Raw genomic sequence first — 19,484 nt, 5'->3', positions numbered from 1 at the left:
TCCAACCAAAAATTGGAACAATGATAAATACAAGTGCAACTATGGCCAATCCAATAGCAAATAAGCCAGCTTTGCTACTAATTGAATTGAAGGAGTTCCAAGCTTGAAAGATAGTTCCAAACCCATATGTGAATAGAGCAACAAGAAAGATTGGTAATATAAAGTGTTTGTCTGTATCAACCAAAGGCTTGATTTGAATGAGACCAATTAAACTTGCTACGGTGAAGGTGAAAATATTATGTATTGCATTTACATTTTCCCTGAAAAGAAAAATGAAATAAATAAATTATTAGAAGGCTTTAGCACATTTCAATTTAACTATATATATTTGTAATTGATAAGGATAAACAAAGTTGCATAAATTTTATAGAATCAGCAATAATTGCAAAATGGGTAAAAAGTTTGGAAGAGTTTTGAAAAATCTTTCATGAATTGTAATAAAGATTGATAGCTTGAAATGATAGAGAAGTGAAACAAGTGTGCTCTGTCTAGCCATGAATGAAATACTGAATAACTTGAAGATGCAATAAAAAGTTTGACAACCCAGTATTTAATGATACTAACCTTTCGATTGGCATTTTCATTTAAATTCTTTGTGCTTGCTATTTTTTAGTTGCAAGAACTCCTTTTATATTACAAAGCAGGAAAGAGAAAATAGAAGGAGAGGGCAACCAATGGACAATGGACACCAAAACACCGACAATGCACACCAAAACACCAAAGTCTTTCACAGGTGTTTTGGTGTCCATTGGTTGCCCTTTATATGAATTTTTTTTAAAGCAGAGCAGGTTGTGACGGGCCGTTGATTTTTCAATTCAATTTACCAAGCCCAACCTCATTACCTTGTTGTTTGCACTCGGAGATACTAATAAGTTAAATTAAAAAAGATGTCAAGACTTCTATGGAAGCAATATGGGACAGCATTCTTCTTTGTAAAAAACAAAAAAAAGTTATTATTGCTGTCTTCCGATTACCTTTCCGAACCTATTCCTACTGCTCTTTCTCTCGCATCTGCCTTAATTATTCAATAAATAAATTTTCATTATTACTGTTTTCAGTTCATTAATTTTGGCAATTGGTAAAAAGGGATGGATTATGATATCATATTGAAAAAATAAAAGCTGAATATGAAAACTTAGGTATTAAAACCTAAAAGTACTAATAAATTATAAGAAAGTGATGTAAGGATAAACAAAATTAAATATTATTTTTAGCAAAATGTTTTTAACATCCTCAAATATATATTTACCTCTAATATGATTTGTTTTTACATTTTATTTTTACTTATTGCACCTACATATTTTAAATTATATATTGTGCCTCCTATTTTTTTTATTTTGTTAAACCTACTCTTTTTTACTCTCTATATATTGCATTATTTTATTTTATTTTGTTGTTCATTACTTTTGAATTTTTTTTTTAAAGAACATAATGTTATCTCACATTATGGATTAAATAAAACAATACTTCTTTCATCTTTTGTTTAAGCTGTAGTGTAAGTGTAAATGTTATAGATAAATATGTAAACTTTAAGTGTATATATAGATACATAGATATAAATATATAATTAATATGATTAGGTTTCAAAAGATGAGTATTAGATAATCATTCTACTTATCATTTTTCTCCTATAGTATGTTTACTTTTTTTTTTTAACTTTTATCTCTTATTTTTATGAAGTTATTTTATTCAATATTATTTATCATTTCGAAAAGATTAAAGATAGTTTTTTTTTTTTTTTTTTTAAAGATAAACAGAATACCTACTTTTTACAATTTCCTAAAATTCATTTCATGACTTCTTCTCTCTCTTAATTTTAGCAGTAAATTAATAAAGATAAAATTATTGAAATAAAAGTAATTAGGTGAGACAAAATATAATTTAACTAAATTAAAGAGTATTTTATTATAATTTAGATAAATTTAATTATTTGTTTAGTCATCCTATAATAATTTTAAATGATAAATGAAAGTGTTTGAAGGGAGTAATACTAAACGGAAAAACAAAAACAATTAAATTTCTAAAGGACAAAGTTTTATTTATTCTTCCCAGATTAAACTTCATTTGTCTTACATAAAATAGAAATATTCAAAGTCTAGGAAGATTATTAATTTATTTGTTGAACCACAATCTTAATCAATTTCTTGGCGCATAATTTTTTGTGCATGTATCTGAACAATCATCAGCACACCCTTCCGCTGCATCCAGATCTGAAAAAACACAAATAACAAAAATTTTAGTGTTCTAAAAGGTTATTATTATAATAATTATTATTATCACACATATATATATATTAATGGAGGGAGAGGGGTAATTACTAGGATTGTCTTTAGAGATGAGTTTGGAGCAGGAGGAGGAAGCACAGCCGACTGTGCAAAACTGGATGGAATTTTGTTCCGCCAAAGGAGAGGCCACAGTGCACTCAGCCAAGCACTTAGCAGGGCAAAACTCTGTCCATGGCGGAACAAGACATCCAAGAAGACATTCCTTCATGCAAGTTTTGAAATTCATAGGTAAGGCTAAGGATTGCCCACTAAACATTCCCACCACCAACACACACATCATCACCATTGACAAAGCCTTTCTCTCCATACTATAAATCTCTATTTTCAATATAAATAATTACTTAGTAGGGTAAAGTTGCTGCTCTTCTTTGCCCTCAAGTGGGCTTTTTATAGTTGTTCTGTTAGTTCAATAAGCTATTTTGGTAATTAGATATGTTTTGGTGATTTTTTTCATTGTCTTATAATAAACGTGGGGAGTGGAGGTGTCGAGTGTCGAGTTTGGGCCCTTTTCACTACAAATGTTATCACTAATTTGGTGAAGTGTATTCAAAAAAGAGTATTAGCCCAACCGTATAATACCTTTGTAGAAATTGTGTAACATGTTATATAAAAGGTAAGGTAAGTAAATAAATATATTTCCTATAATTAACTTTAAGTTGTTACAAGTTACCTTTTATTAGCAACATACAAAGAATTAAAAGGTAAGAAAATAATTTTCTGATTGAGTTCTAAGTTGTTACAATTTATTAGTTGTATATAAATAAGGGTTTTCTTTCAGAATTAAAATTGTCAATGCATTGAATTTCAGATTCTATTTCGGATATTGTTTCCATTTTTTATTCGAAAATAATAAAATCCTCATGTAGACTTCTTTGAATGCTTCATTACTTAAAATGACTCATCAAAAATGGATAAATGACCTAATATATCTTTTTTTAAAGGGAAAAATGATCTAATTTATTTATCTTACTATATCATGGATTTTGGTAATCATATATACTCTTTTTTTATATTATCTAATTATGGGATATCCAAAAGTAAATATAGATGCTTTGTCAGGAAATGAATTTCTTACAATGAAGAGACAGAAATTGCCTTTTAAAAAACTTTCCCTCTAATCAAAACGGCATCATTTTAAAACAACAGAAGGGCGAAGTATGCTTCTAGAAAGCCCATTGTTGGCCCATGTGCGCATAGGTTCCAACTATTGATGCCCAAACGGTAAAAAATTTTTACAGTCAGAATTACATGTTATTTAATAGATTAATTAAAAGAGCATGCTATAACAATTTATAACACTTAAATGTATTGCATCGCATACTAATATAGAAACATCATTTTTTAAACTAGAACAGTAAATGAATTTGAAGGAACACTCTTTATTTATTAATTCTTCCAAATTAAAAATGTGTTTGTAACACTATTAAATAGAAAGTAATCTAAAATTGAAATAAAAAGCAAAACAAAAATAAAATTAAAGAGGCATTTAATTCTTTTCGCATCCTTTTGAACAATTATCAATGCACGCTGCAACTTCATCCAGACCTTAGGCAAAAAAACATAAAAAGAAACAAATTAATTATGAGTCAAATTATTATATTAATTTTTCAAGAAAACAAAAGGATACAAATAGAAAAGAAAGAGAAATATATACTTACGATAATTATCTTTAGAGATGAGATCGGAGCACTTCGAAGTAGCACAGCCAATTGTGCAAAATTGTAGAATGTGGCTTTGGATCTGGATTTGATTTTGGATATTTTCAGCGTTAACGATTTTTCGTGCATGTGGTGGAGATGGAGGTGAAGGAAGTGCAGGTGGGTGTATTAGACACTTAAGAACACATCTAGGAGGGCAAGAATTAAACCATGGACCTGCAACTACACAATCAATTAAACAATTTTCAAGGCAATAAGTGAATCTCGTTTTGTCAAATTTCGCCATTGGCTGCCTTACAAGCATTCCGATCACCAAACACATCAAAACAAATGACAAAATTTTTCTCTCCATTATTTTCTTTCTCGTATGTTTGATAGCAAAAATTATTTTTTAACCTCAATATATGTAAATAAGATTGCTAGACCTCTTCTTGGCTATAAAATATTGTATCTTGGTGGTATTTATATTATTGGGTAAATCAATTCATGATTCATGCACGATTAAAGTAATATTATATCACGTTAAATTTATAAGTTATTTTAGATAATACTATCTAAATATGTAAAGATTGAAAAAGAAATATATATATATATATATATATATATACAAGGAAATCACAACCTAATCAAATTTCTTGATTTGATTGTAACTAAAAATTGCTACAATATACAATGTATTTTATTTATTTTGGTAAACTTCAATATATTTATTTATGTATTAATTAATTATACATGAATTTATTGGTTCATTTGAGATGATAAACTTCAAAATTTTGAATCAAATGTATTGTTTAGAAAATATCTTATGCAAAAATTTAACATTAATTATTCAATTAGCAAATTTGAAATAAATTTCAAAATGATAATACGTATTAGGCATATAATTGGCATTTTTAATTGTGAAAATCATTTTTTATTATTAATTCAAAGGAAGTGTGCTACTACATATTGTGCATATTTTAATAATTGTTATGAGTTAGTTATAATTATATATTTTTTTTCATATTTAAAGTTATTTTACTAGTTATTTTATCTTCAGCATTATTTTTCATAAATAACTTCACCAATATAGGGTACATAACTAATTCTTGATAAATTAAAAATATTTATAAAAGTTAATGAAATTAAATAAATGAAAATTTGGTACACCAAGACATAGTCTAATGGGTGCATATACGATTTGAAAATATATCCAAGTTCGAATCCTCTTTTCCTATCAAAAAACAAAAATTAAAAACCCTGTTAATCCAAACTGATTTAGCTAATATTGAAATTTGCTTTAAATAGCTAATATCCAATTTTATTTCAATTTTAACCTTATCTTGTAATTGCACTCTAAGTAAATTAGGTCTTGATTATGTTAAAAAAAAAATAAGAAAGATATTTCAATCACAAAGTAAATTATTTTATTTTAATTTAAGTTTTTATACCGATTATTAAGGAGAAAAAAACTTGCATAAAACGAGAAATTTGGAGAATATGATGATAACTTGAAGAAAAAAAAATATGATAAATAAGTGTAAAAAATTTAAAATATTATTTTAATAAATATTTAATAGTCAATTGTGTTCTTTTATTTTTAAGTGCGATTAGATATTTATTGCCCAAGTGAAAGTATAGGAAAGGTCTCACTTATGGCTTTAAAGTTTAAAATTAAAACTTATTCTTATCCTTTCAACTTAATTTTCAAATAAGTAGAAATTTATTAAGCTAAATCTTTAAAAAGGGTAAATCAAAATTTGAATTCTATATTAAATTATAAAATCAGTTTTCGACTTCCCAATTGATTAAAAAGGGGAAAAAAAAAACACCTATCAAATTAGCAAAATCCTTTTTATTGATTGAGAGGACTGAAACTAAAATATATCTATCAGTCTCTACATACTTGTAAAAGGTAAAGAGACATCACATCATACTATACTTAAAAGATGTTGAACCATTATCATTTTGTTATCAGCGAAGTTCTAATTTTCCTTCTCCTTGCAGTTATCATAACAGGAACCTACAAAGCTTCCAACTTGTTCCAAGGCCCCATAGCTTTCCAACTCTTTTTCATCTGCCACATTCAAAAAAAAAAAAAAAAAAAAAAAAAGAATATATGGGATTAGAATTATATATATAGTTTTGCTAAACGAAGCAAAAAAAAGTTAAGCAAGACTAAGAAAAGAATAGTAGATAGATTTTATATACCAGGAAAAGCCTTAGAGGAGGTGGACTCTGCACAATCTAGAGTACAACTGGAAAGAAAAGAATCAGGTGCAGGTGGAGATGATTCCAAGCATTTGAGGACACATTTAGTCATACAAAGCACAGGGAAGTGATGCAGAGATGCATGGCATTCCCATGCACATTTTACACTACAAAGAAAGTGTTTCAATCTCCGTCCCCGGCTTGGGGATGGAGAGGGTTCATCTGATGCAGACACCATAACCATAAGACTTGCTACTATCAATATCATCAGTACCACAACTTCCTTAAAACCTCTATCCATAGCTCCTATATCTGTATTTGATTCTTTATTCTAGTTTTTTTGCCTCTTAAATTTGTATTTGCTATTTTGCACTTTCAATCCCAGAATTTATAGGTCAATTATGAAACCTTTTTTGGTAATGAATCCCACATTTTGGTAAGCTATTAAAAAGTTAGTTGTAAGAGCTTTGTTTCCAGATTTACTTGCATTTTTTAGAACTTGCGATTAAATTCAAAATACAAAGTTAGCAACAAGTAAAGCAAGGCAAGTTATCTCGGTCTTGTAATAATTATTTATTGTGCAAATAATTATTTATTGTACAAATAAATGGCGTAGAGTATTTTTATATTCTTCATTTTTTTTTTGAGGAAATATTCTTCTTGTTAATTAGTGTATTAACTAAATAATAATTATATAAGTCATTTTAAATCTTTTAAGAAAATCTACTGTTATTTATGTTAGATAGAATAATTATATTCACAAGTTATCTAAGTTTTGTAATAATATAGGGAAATTAATTATTTCTTTAATCCTCAAGAAAAAAAAATCTTAAATTATTTATATTTTGAGACGGAGAGAATATTTAAATTTGAATTTTAAATTAAAAATTACAAGAAAATTAATATAATACCAAATCCTAATATTACCTTACTCATTTTAAATGATTTAAAACATTAAATCTCCTTAAATTCGTGTTTACCTATACGAAGTCATAGTTGGAACTTGAAATTATATATGCAATCTTTTTTTTTTATGATATATAGAAAGCTCAATGGACCGAAATAACCTTATGAACTACGCAGTAATGGTAACTTTCCTCTTTAAATGCCGCACGTCCTTAATTGGGAAGACAACGGAATTTGTCGCAGTATAGTTAAATTTGTGCTTATCCTAATGGTACAGACTAATAATTTTATTAAATCTTAAGACTCATCTACTTATCTATAAATACAACATTTTGACAATGAATTGAATCAAAAGTAGCTACAAATTAAGTTGTATTATCAGTCTATATGTAGAATAATAAAAAAAAAAAAAAATCATGAGATGTTTATTGAAAGGAGTTCTGAAATTCAACAAAATGCATTGAGAACACACATGTGCTCAGTTGACAGCATTAGAATTGTAGGGAGCGAACTGGGCATCAAGTGGAGGCTAAAAGGACTACAGACTCAAAACAAGAGAGGCAAAAAAGAGATGTTTCTCACAAACATTGATCTTTTGGGATTTGATCATTTTTTGATTAAATCGCTTCTTATTTGTCTGTGAGCTTCGACAAGTGCTCTACTTGTAATTAGGAACACTCCTTGATCATCAACTGCTCAATCGTTGTAATAAGTAGGACATTGAAACTAGCATCTAAGTTGGCATGGCTGAATGCAGAAATTCATTTTCTATCGGTATCGGATTTTTTTATTTAACTATCTCCGGTTGGGTTGAGTGTATCGAAAACTATTGATAATGAATCTCGAGATTTTCTAAACTCTTAAAAGAGTTATTCATTTATTTGTAATAGTATTTTTTTCCAGAATAATTATACATAACTTAGTTTTAGTTTTATTATAATCTAGGAGAATTAATTGATTTCTTAATCGACTTATATTTTAGGACGGAGAGAGTATTTAAATTTAAATTTTAAATTACAAATTGTAAAACAATTAATATTATACCAAATTTTAATATTAACTTACTTATTTTAAACAATTAATATATGTTTGAAAATTAAATAGCATATCTTTAAGTGGGAAGACAACTAATTTAGTCATAAGCTTTATTAAATTTGTGGTTATCCTAATGGTATATGCTAACCTTAGGACTCTTCTACTTATCTATAAATACAACATTTTGATAGTGAATTGAAATGAGAGTTGCTACAAAATTAAGTTGCATTATCAATCTATATGTAGAATAAAAAAAAAAATCGTTTGCTCATTAATTAATGAAATTGGCAATATTGAATGCCTTTTGTGTATAGGTATGCGAATGCGGTTGCTCATTTGCTGGCAACTGGGTCACATTCCTTGGAGTCTGGGAGTCTGTTCCCCCTCCTTCTATCGTTGATCAACTTTTAATCGGAATCAGAAGTTCTTAGTATAACTGATTGCTTCAAGACTTGAATAAGATATATTTGTTATCCATTTTTGAGGGCCTCCATTTGATTCTCCTAATATATTATATGCATAAGAAGGCCATCTCACATCCGTTCCACGCGAGCCTGTGACGCCCATTTTAATCATCTTTTGTTCTCTCGATAGCAAGGAGACTTGAAAATGTTTAAAAACTGTTTTAAAAAATAATCATCTTTTCAAATAATTTAATTTCCCATTGTGGTTACAATATTAAAAATATTAAAATATTTAATTAATAAAAACATAAAAATATTTATAATAATTAAATTTTATATTTTAAAATTTTGATTTTTAAGTTTAAGAAAAATGTAAAAAAAATAGATAAATTATGAAAGTCGGTGGCTAGTGACAGGAGTAAAACTAAGGTTTAAATTGAGGGATCAAATACTTAAATATTTAAATTTTACTGATCTCATTGACTAGAAAATATTTTATTATAAGTTATTTTATGAAAATAGACATAATAAACTTCAAATAAACAACACCGGCTCTTGAATAACAACCGTATAAATAGTGTAATGCTTAATAAACAAAAGTTAAATTGGGGCTAATTAAAAAGCAATAAACACTTGCATGGTAAAAAATATTTTATTTCTTTATTTATCTTAAGGATACATGTTTCATTAAAATACTGACTTCCATAAGCCAATGATTCCATGTCCCGTTCTTCTTCGTTTTCTTATTTTCCTTTGAAACCATTGCAGGAATTGGTCGAACAGTTTTTGACACAACTTTCCATTTTCACTACATCTGCAAAATTAAAATTCTAATTAGATTCACTGGAATTCTATTCAACAAAATAACAAAAAATTTAAAAAAAAAAGGTGCTAAAATTAGATTATATATATATATTTACCACCAATTTCATTGGTGATGCAAGAATCAATTGAGCAACCCAGATTACAATAGTAAAACCCAGAAGAAGTAGAATGAAGAAGGCACTCCTTCAGGCATGTTTGGACACAAGGGATTAAATTCTTGATCAGACCATCAGGATTTATCTTTTCTATAGCAGTTAGGCAACCAAAAAAACACCCTGGAAAGCACTTATCAATTGCTTTTACTTGCCCTGGTAAAATCATTAAAATTATCACAACCATACCAATTGCTGTTACTTTTACACCTTTAATTCCTTCCATTTTGTCTAGCTTAACTAATTTCTTTCGTTCTTTTTTTTTTTTTCTGACCAATATTAATTTAATTCTAATGTGTAGTTTTATAGCAGATATAGTTATTTTTCTTCTGTGGAAGATCTATAAAGCAGAGAAATCTGGCTTAATTATTAATAATTGAAAGCAATAAAGTTATGTGTTTTCTAATTTCAGAAACGAGGCAAAGAAAAGTGGCTGCATAAAACTAGTTTGATGACATTTGACCTAAGCCATTTATTTTCAAATCAAGAATTTGGATTGCATAGTCAATTATAAGAATAAGTATCAATTTGCCCCTAAACTTGAAAGCAATGTACAATTTATCCTAAAATTCACTTTTTATATAATTTATTCCCTGAATTTGCATCAAAAGGACAAAAAAAAAAAAACCATTTTGTAAAATAAACCCAATTTTATCAAAGTAAAAAATATTTTTCAAGCAAAGTATTCAATATAATCAAATATTTTTATGATCTTCTAACTTTTTTCAAACGAAATATTTTGTTTAATTGCAGCGTCATTTTTTTTATGATCATTGTAATTTTTTTTATTTTAAAATTTTTAAATAAGTTCAATTAATTAAAACATTAAAAATTATTTTTTTAAAAAAATGAGCCTTTTTATTCTTTTGATGCAAACTTTAGACGGTAAATTGCACAACAAATTGATTTTTGTTGTTTCTAAGTTCATGGGGCAAATTGAACCTTATAAATTAATATTTATACATCTTAGATATTTTTTTGTAAAAAGAAGTTATGAATTATGTGAAAACTAAGATAAGTTAAAACTATCCTGATGATTCAAATTAATAATTCAATCCAAGTAAATTATGTAACAAAAAATAAATAGCAGTACAAGAGCCGTGTGCGATGACCCGCTCCCAGATCATCTATAGAGACAATCCTCGTAATTTTAACTCTTGTAAGGGATATTTCATTTCGTTTTTTAAAAAAATCAGGCTGCTTAATGAATGACTACTGGTCAGGAATATGCTCAGCTGATGTATTGATCCAACAGAAGCCTGTATAGCACACCACTATGTATTCAGATTCGACATACAAAAACATTATATAAGAAGGGAATTCTAAAGGAGTGTAACCTGAACACATAAGAAGCGCAAAATCCCAGATGTACAAGTGCATAGTCTCGGAAAATACCATCATTTTTTCTCATTTACTTTGCCTCACTGAAGTATTACATGAACATGAACCTATCTCTTTTCAGTAAAAAGTTTCTATGCATGAACATACAACTACAAAACCAAGTGAATCAATGAGAAGGTAACTAATTATTCATGGTCGTCGGCATGTGTTGAAAATCTCACCCCGCATAACATCAATTGGCATGTGCTCCACAGTGTAACGTTCGGGACCTAGATATACACCTGTCTTCTCTAACAGAGCAAGCCCTTCATCTCTTCCATATCTTGAAGTATAGAGCTTCAGGTACTCAATGTCCTAAGAGAGCAAAGCGGGGAGTAAGGATCATCAAAATATGAAATGCGCATAATGGACATAGATCAGAGCTATGGATGCGTGACAATTTGTTGATAATGGCAAAAAATGCAGTAAAAAGAAAGGTAAAAAGAAGACAACTATATTGTTCTCATCATATAAAGAGTAAATGCATCAGTTTCACAAAATGAAGTGTAAATGCAGCATTTTCATGAGAACTTTAAGCATAGCAGATCTTGTAAAATATTAGCAAGCCATGCACTGTTTTGCTGTAATTAATTGAAAGACTACATAATTTGCCTCACCTGCAAGCCACTGAGAATGCGCTCTAGTCTAAGTGAAGCAACAGGTTGATGGGAAGATGAGAAAACCTCGCCAGGATAGAATAGAACCCCATCACCTGGGGGTAAGCCACGCCTAAATCTGATCTGGCTCATACACAGGATTCACTTTCAGGAAAGCAAAACAAAGAACAAAAAAGAAAAATGGAGATTTAAAAGTGCCATTCAAGAACCTCTGCACTAGGAACTGTAGCCTTCTCGTAGCAGTTGGCACCCCAGTATAAAAATCCAGTCCCGCCTTCTTTCCATACACGCCACATCACAGCACGGTGCTGAGTACCTCGCATTCCAAGATGCCAATTAGGGTGAGGATCAGAGGGTCCCATGCACACATATGTCCACCATTCCTGCAAAAGGAGCAAGCTCACTACCCTTGGCATAATCATAAATGGTGCTAACAATCAATAAATACATCTAAACCATGTGACTTCCCCTTGAGGAACTTTAATCAGAATGGATTATAGGATTAAAGCTCTCACAAGTCACAATTAATATGAAATGAGACTAGAGAAACTAAACTCCCAGCTATAAAACCGAAAAAAAAAAAAAGTCCTTGCCAACATCAATACTAATTATTAGGATCCATCACCATATTAGATTAAACAATTATTTTACTCCTGAACTGAGTAAATATTAAACTCCAAGACCAATAGTATACTGAAGAGAGTTGAAAGTGATTGTTGACCACTAGATATAAAAAACAAGATCATCAATATAGTGGTTAATTCTGAAGATTTTAGAGCACCTGAATCATTTTGCTCAAACAAACATCAGCTTATGATAGCTTAGCACCAGACTCTAAAAGTGAAGAGCTGATGATAGAACACAGCGCCACAGATCTAGTAGTCTTACAATCCATCAAAATCTCCACTTTGGGAGATGGTAATAATCAAAACACATCAGTCATTGGATCACTGTGGACAAAGCTAGGGTTGTATTATGAATAACTTCCTTCAGAAAAGGGACAAGAATCTTTAGTACATATTATTACCTCGCCGTTCTCTGGTTGCAATTCAGAGATAATATCCTTGACCAGATCTTCTCGATTACCAAGCACCCATTCACTGGGAAAAAAATAAAGAATGAAACAAGAATTTTTGAGAGCATTTCAAAGTGTCAGATTGATTGAAAGAGCATTGACATTCTTAGATCACCTTATGCAACTAAAAAAAATAAAATTCAACTGACGTACTTATCAACCAATAATAAGGTACCTATAACTAGGCAGTTCCACTAGCAATCTTATGCACAAATGAGGCTAGAAAAATGTCCATTCCTCCAAATTTAAAGAGAATTAAGTCATTTAAAGAGCTATTATGTAAATAACTGAACAGCTACAATTTATTTAGAGCATTAAATCCTCCTCTTCAACACCACCAGAATGCAGACAATAAAAGACCGAACATTAGAAAAAGAGAAAAAGGTGGCATGCAACAGAGCAATCAACAGCATTACAGTAATACCTTGTACAATAAATTTGAGTGTGAGGGCGTAAGAATTTTGGAACTTTTACAAAAGCCTCAAACGGGGTTGGAGCAAGTGGCGCATCACTTGGGCCTACATTAAAGAAAAGAAATGCGTGAAAGCAACAACATAATAAGCTAATGGAAGAAAATAACCATGCAAAAATAGAATAACAGTCGAGCACACCACCAATACATGAAGCACGCAGGAAGACAGTCATACCACAGTAATAAGTAGTTAAAACACGGGCATCAGGAGCGTAAGCATGGATCTCGCTTGCCATGTTGCGGACTGAATCATATTGCTCCAAATTTAGAGGCTGCCGTCAGGGAAATAAGTTATGACGAACATCATAATGAAATGTAATGCACAGTAAACAATTAGATTGATTAAAAATTATGTAATGTTATTGCAAAGATGTCGCAAAAAAAATGAAACATTTATTCTTCCACGCCATCACAGTCACAAAGATTGATGAAAGAAATTCTTTAGATGACTCTTTTCAGGTAATGTTAATCGTAAATTGAATTGATGCATATCCCTAGGTACCACAGGCAAATTAAAGATACAAGACTAAGTTACATATTAGCTTGTTTTCTCAACTAGTATAATAATCAAGAAATACAATAGCATAATTGTTCTGCCAATTTGAAATGATACTCTTTTTCATACTATTTAATTTTTTAAATGACTGACTAGAAAAAAGAAAAAAGCCAATCAAGATAGAAATAGGTATATTTGAATGTACAAAAACTGTTTACCCCAATTGGACTACAAATATTATTTTTACCTCATCCCATAAGTAAAAATAGGCTTTCTTCCAATGAGATTTTGTCCTCAATAACTCAATCTCTTTCTGCAAGTAATCCTTCGCTGCATCATTACTGTTGCACATCAAAAAGCCGTTGGACGATCATCAGTTTTAAATGTTAATATACCTGACAAGCGAGCGTGGACAACTGATTGTATACCCGGAGACTGCTCGAATGTATGGTACAGCATATGCTGCCAATCTTGAGTCTGACAAAAATTCGTCTGATTTCGGATGATCAGCTGCAATATCAAACAGAAGAACAGATTCAGAAACTATTTGTTTGATATTTAACTCCGCAATTGAAAATACACATTAAAATGCCAAAACAAGGAACCATAAGCATTTCTGGAAGCCTCATAAAAACCATGCTGCAACTCTTTGTTTTCCTCATTCAGTTACCTGGCCATGGACAGGTGTATGTCAAAACACGCATGCTATCTCCCCATCTGCAAAAGTATGGACTGATTCTAAACTGGAGAAGCCACTTGAAATGCTGATCCAAGGCTTCATACCATTCATCACTTCCATGTTCAACACCAAAACGATCCTCAATTACAGTATCTGATATCTAAAGTATGGTTAAAGAAGCAGACAATTTTTTTTGCATTCCAGCTGCAAGTAACACATCATGCATAGAGATTATGCATCATATATTAAGTCTTGAAACATAGCTTCCACTAATCTCTTTCTCATGCATTTTTTTGCTACAGTTGTTATCATCCTTATGTACATTAAAAAGCATCAAATGCTAGAATACATCAAAGGGAACATCCTCCATCACTATGAAATGAACTTGGCCCTTTGACTTCAGATATATTCAACACACTTTCTATCATAAGCTAGCATAATTTCAGCCAAGAATAACAGTTCGACACACTTGTAACTTTGCTAGCTCTAGTAGTCCATGTCCCTATTAATGTTTATTTCCATATAAATTAAAAGTCTAAACTAAGTTTAAACCCATTTAAAATGAGAAGTCAAAATTATTAACTTAAAATTTAAAGTGAAAACAAAACGGCAGTAGGCTTTTAAATAATTTAAAAATTTAAGAATTTCAGCACTTGGATCACTCACCACTTAAAATTCAGCTCTTAGTTTGCAGAATTTAATTCAGTTTTACCAAATGCCACCAAATTTGTATTAAAAGCCTTCAAAGAACATAACCAATTTCAACCTCTACAAATATTTAAGGATACTCCAAATACAGCAGGAAGCGACGGAGTTGCAGGAAGTATAAAGTCCCACACGGTTAAATTTAGCTTTATACGAACTGAGAGGCTTGAAATAGCATCTTCATCCATCACATCGACTGGCCCGTTATCTGAAACAAACTCAGAAAAGGAGGGAGACAGAAGAACTCTTCTCAAAGATGAAGTTGCAGATTTCACACTTTCTACCTAAAAAAGAAATGCTTACATGAGAAACTTTTAACTACCGTGTTTTGGACCAAACAATAATGAGAATAAGGAGGAAAAATGAATAAGAAGAGAGACCAGCTCAGATGTTTACCACTTCATTCAATGATTTTCCTTCAATAGGCTCCACCGTGTCAAGACAGTTCCTGAGTTCCATGTATAGTCGATATTTCTCAGCTTTGCTCAAGCACTGTGATCTATACCTACTATGAACCGATGAATTATGGTCGTCAACTATATGTCCAACAGAATCATATTCACAATTGGACTCATAAAATTCCATGTTAACACTATTGCTAGTGTAGCTTTATAGACTAAAAATGCAACCACATAAATCTAGCAATTTTAGCAAAAAGGAAACAGGTATTACTCTGCCTCGGATTTTATAGCAGTAATGACAAACTCCCCTTCGTATTGACCTGGAGGTTGTACACTTGGAACATCTATTGAAACCCAAACTGCACTTGTTTCTCTGCAGCAGAGGTAACAATAACCACCTCATTCTCAGATGACAAGAAATTAACTGGAATTCGGTCAAATCACATTGAAGTAAGTGCTATGAAATGAATACAAGAGACAATACCCAGGAAGCAGGTTTAGCTGACCAACTGGATGTTCAAAAGGCACAAGAGCATCTGGAACACCTAATATCGGAACTACTCTTCTTAATGCCACTGATTGTCCAACAACTAACCTGCCAACAGACAACGTCATAAAATATGAACAAGAAGAGTACACAATCAAACTGTGAAAAGAAGGCATAGCTTCAAAAAGCTCACCGATCACCAGATGTGGAGGTTAAGTCAGTACATTGAACCTGCACAATACCTGCATTACCAGAACTACTCCAAGAAACTTTTGGGCGTATAGCAATTTGAACACTTTCTCTCTCATTCCTAGCAGCAAGGAGATTTACCTGCAAATAGAACTGATATTAGAACGCAGAAGCCAAAACTATATCATCCAAAACCAACTATCTAATTATTTAACGACCATCAAAATATGTGCATGAAACATCAAGCATGCAGAAAACGGTATACACATAATTATACATTTGCATGGTTTGCAGACAATGAACGAGTGTTGATCTATAGGAACCTCTAACTTACTACATGAGCTATTAGTTGGTGTAAGCATCTAAGTCCAAATCTCTAGGGCATGTCAATGATCCATTATGTGAAGATCTTGCTTATTTAAATTAGCAAGAATATAGCTGAAGAACATGCTCAATGCAAAATTAGAAAAGTGACAATCTAAGTAACAGTCAGCCTTACAGGCTCCAAATGTCTAGGCATCTCTTGTGATCCAACATTCGCAGTACTTGGCATGCACCACACATGCACCAAATCAGCAGTTGGAACCTCTGAGGGGTCAATTGATCCCCTCAGTGGATTTGAACCATGCAAGCCTCCATCGTTCCATCCATACGCTGTTCCTCCACCAGCAACACCTTCAACTGGCGGCACGACAACATCTTGAGGATTCCCTCCTGATTGTTTTATCATTTGAGAGATCAATTAAGTGGAAGTATAAACAAATCAATGTAATATGAAAATTCTTAAGCTGAAAACTAAGATAGCCAAGAGAAATTATTCCAATTACAATGCTAAGATTAATTCAACAGAAAAGTAAGAAAGCTAAACAAAAACTAATAAAGAAAAAAAAAAAAAGCTGCCATTTCTTAAGCATATTATTTACATTTCTTTTTACTACAATCTAGGCAATCTACCGTTACAGTTACTGGTTAGTAAAGAATAATATAAATTCAATAACATATAATAGGGCCAGTGATTTCGGGTTGAATCTGTTTATTATATTCATTATTAACTTTTTCATTTGTAAATTTAAAAAAAAAATCGAATCTCATAAACATCTGCTGTACAAGTTAAGCTCATATAAATAAATTATTTTCTCGGATTTCCTAAGCAACCAAACAGAGGATAGAGTACTTGAGAAAATAAATTGACTGTTGAGAGAGACACAAATCGGATAACCGCTATACAAGCAAAGGTTAGGATTTAGCTCGAAAAGCTATGAAATGAGAGAAAGAAGAGTCGAGGGACTGACCGGCTGTATCCATTTTCGGTGGTGCTCGTAATTACAAAGATCTCAGACAGAGTGCAGCGTTCCTTTTCCGTTTCAATATAATTGAGCTAAGAGTCACCTGAAAGAGATTACTGGTTACTGAGTACTGTACGAAACAATACTGCCTCAGTGCCTCTCCTTGTTTCTTATAGGCATAAATGATTCGAGCTACTGTAGCTATCCCTGCTGGGCTGGCTGCTTGCGGACTCGCCGAGTAAAAGCGTTAAGATTAATCTCATAAGTTGGTTTAAACTTTTAACATTGGCACCGCAAATGGGCTCGCTCTCCGTAATTGATTATCGAGATCTAATTAAACCGTAATCCCTTTCTTTTTTTTTTTTTTTTTTTTTTGAGTATGTAATCTAATGTAATTTAATACAAATAAACAAATTTTTTTAATATAAATTTTACACATTATTATATCGGAAAAGGTGTGATAGAGAATATGTCAAGCTGAAAGAGAAAGAAAGGCTTATTTTATTTATATAAAATTGGTTTACATGTCGTCTATCAGTCATACATAGAATTTTATAATTTTTAAGTGATAAATTGAAATTTAAACATAATAAAATATGACAGAGACAGCCAGTGAAATTAACTTCAAATTTTATTATTTTTTTCCAATTTATAAAAAGATTGTAAGATTATAGCTCATTTGTTCTGGATGGTTGAAAACCGGTAGAGACTTTCTTTGTGTGATTTTATCCCTGTCCTGTTAAAAAAGTCATCCTTTCTTTTTTTTATTTTTCCCCATTATAAGATAAAAATTGTTTTTATTGAATAAAATTATTTATTTTAATTTTCCAATAAAAAGTTCATCCTGGCAAAATGGATTCAATTAAAAAAATTGTCCACTCCGACCTTAATTGATAAAAAGAAAAGTAAGTTCAGAACTTTAAAATAGAAAATAAATGCTTTAGAGGAAAGCATTAAAACAGTAGAGGAACGTATTTTCAAGGCTAACTTTACCATTTAGCACGTATGAACTTAACAGGAAAAAGATAGGGACGTTCTTTTAATTTTTTGGAACGTAGTCAAATATCCATCCATATAATTCTTTTACATATATATATACATCCATCTAATTCATTTTACATATAAGGATATATGGATCAAAGCTTTGGAAAGTCACGTAGAAAGATTCTAGAAATAAATTTTTAATTTTATAATTACCACTAAATATATAAATTCACTGACGTATTTTATATTGTGCATCCTAAATTTTAGGAGGATCTTTTTGATCCATAAATTTATGAAATTTAATAACATTCTACATCTCTTCACTAGCAACAACAGTTTTTTAATATATTTAACTTTTATATGTAAAATATAAAATATTAATTTAATATGTAATTACTATAATTTTTTAAATAATGATTTTCACAATTTTTAATTATTTATAAATGTTTAATCAATCTAATTTTATAAGTTGAAATATATGATAGAAAAATTTTGTAAATTGAAGTATTTAACAAATGCAATTTTATAAATCAACATGTTTAATAGATCAAAATAAAAATTAGATGCCACAATGTTTTTCACCTGAAATAAAAAGAGTTATATTGTGCAATTGGCCTATAATTATTGTTGCGATTGATAACCATAAATCTGAAGCAGCGAAGCTACTCTTTCAAGAAATGCGCCAAGTTTCTAAAGGAACTGTATATTACGATCTGGTTTTACATGTGTTATCTCCAATGATCTTGTTATAATCATTCATTTAAAGTTGTAAAATCTTTTACATCTTAAGTATTGGTCAAGCAGCTTTTAATCAAGCAGAGTATGGAGCTGAGACTGTCACCAAAATGGCCATTAAAGGGTCGGGGCTTGTTACTAGTTGGCTGGCTTAAAAACGTGTCCTTGCTTGCAAAATTATTTTTTAGCTCTTCTAAAACCACCGAGTAACAAATCCTATGAGCAATTACCGTTTCCCTTTTGCCATTTTGGTTTAAGGCTATAAAAAATGACCGTATAAATTTTGCTAAGCCAAAGAATGAGCAATTTCAAACTTGTAACCAAACTCATGAATTCAAATACAACATAAAAGAAATGTCAGAAACAATTACCTGTCCATAGTCCACTACAACCAACGATCATCATTGGTCTCCTTTACACCGTTGAAGAATGGATACCGTTCCCATAAAGACATTTTTTTTCTTTACCCCAGGCGTTTTATTGTTATGCAAGGACATTATCAGCAACCAGAGAAAAGTGGAAA

At 30.7% G+C, this 19,484-nt stretch overlaps 1 protein-coding gene across 2 annotated transcripts; it reads right to left on the bottom strand.

The window, feature by feature from the left end:
- Window positions 1–10,834: 10,834 nt before the first annotated feature.
- LOC105634954 (alpha-1,6-mannosyl-glycoprotein 2-beta-N-acetylglucosaminyltransferase) lies at window positions 10,835–17,480 on the bottom strand. Of its 2 annotated transcripts, none has more exons than XM_012217919.4 (16): window positions 17,249–17,480; window positions 16,456–16,670; window positions 15,961–16,097; window positions 15,765–15,875; window positions 15,552–15,653; window positions 15,276–15,387; window positions 14,963–15,163; window positions 14,166–14,334; window positions 13,924–14,005; window positions 13,743–13,836; window positions 13,175–13,271; window positions 12,952–13,045; window positions 12,480–12,552; window positions 11,662–11,835; window positions 11,453–11,575; window positions 10,835–11,150 (listed from the first exon to the last, which is right to left on the bottom strand). In XM_012217919.4, the coding sequence occupies exons 1-16, from the start codon at window positions 17,259–17,261 to the stop codon at window positions 10,986–10,988; spliced, it is 1,962 nt and encodes a 653-aa protein (XP_012073309.1). In that variant the 5' UTR covers window positions 17,262–17,480; the 3' UTR covers window positions 10,835–10,985. The 2 variants fall into 2 exon arrangements, with proteins under 2 accessions (XP_012073309.1, XP_012073311.1); XM_012217921.4 differs by having other exon boundaries at window positions 15,276–15,384.
- Between the last annotated feature and the right edge of the window lie 2,004 nt (window positions 17,481–19,484).

The sequence above is a fragment of the Jatropha curcas genome, chromosome 1, assembly GCF_041381405.1.
Source record: "Jatropha curcas cultivar XTBG-Jc1 chromosome 1, XTBG_Jcur_1.0, whole genome shotgun sequence".
Lineage (NCBI taxonomy): Eukaryota > Viridiplantae > Streptophyta > Magnoliopsida > Malpighiales > Euphorbiaceae > Jatropha > Jatropha curcas.
Note: the sequence above shows the minus strand (reverse complement) of the source record. Positions and strands in the feature narration are given on the sequence as shown.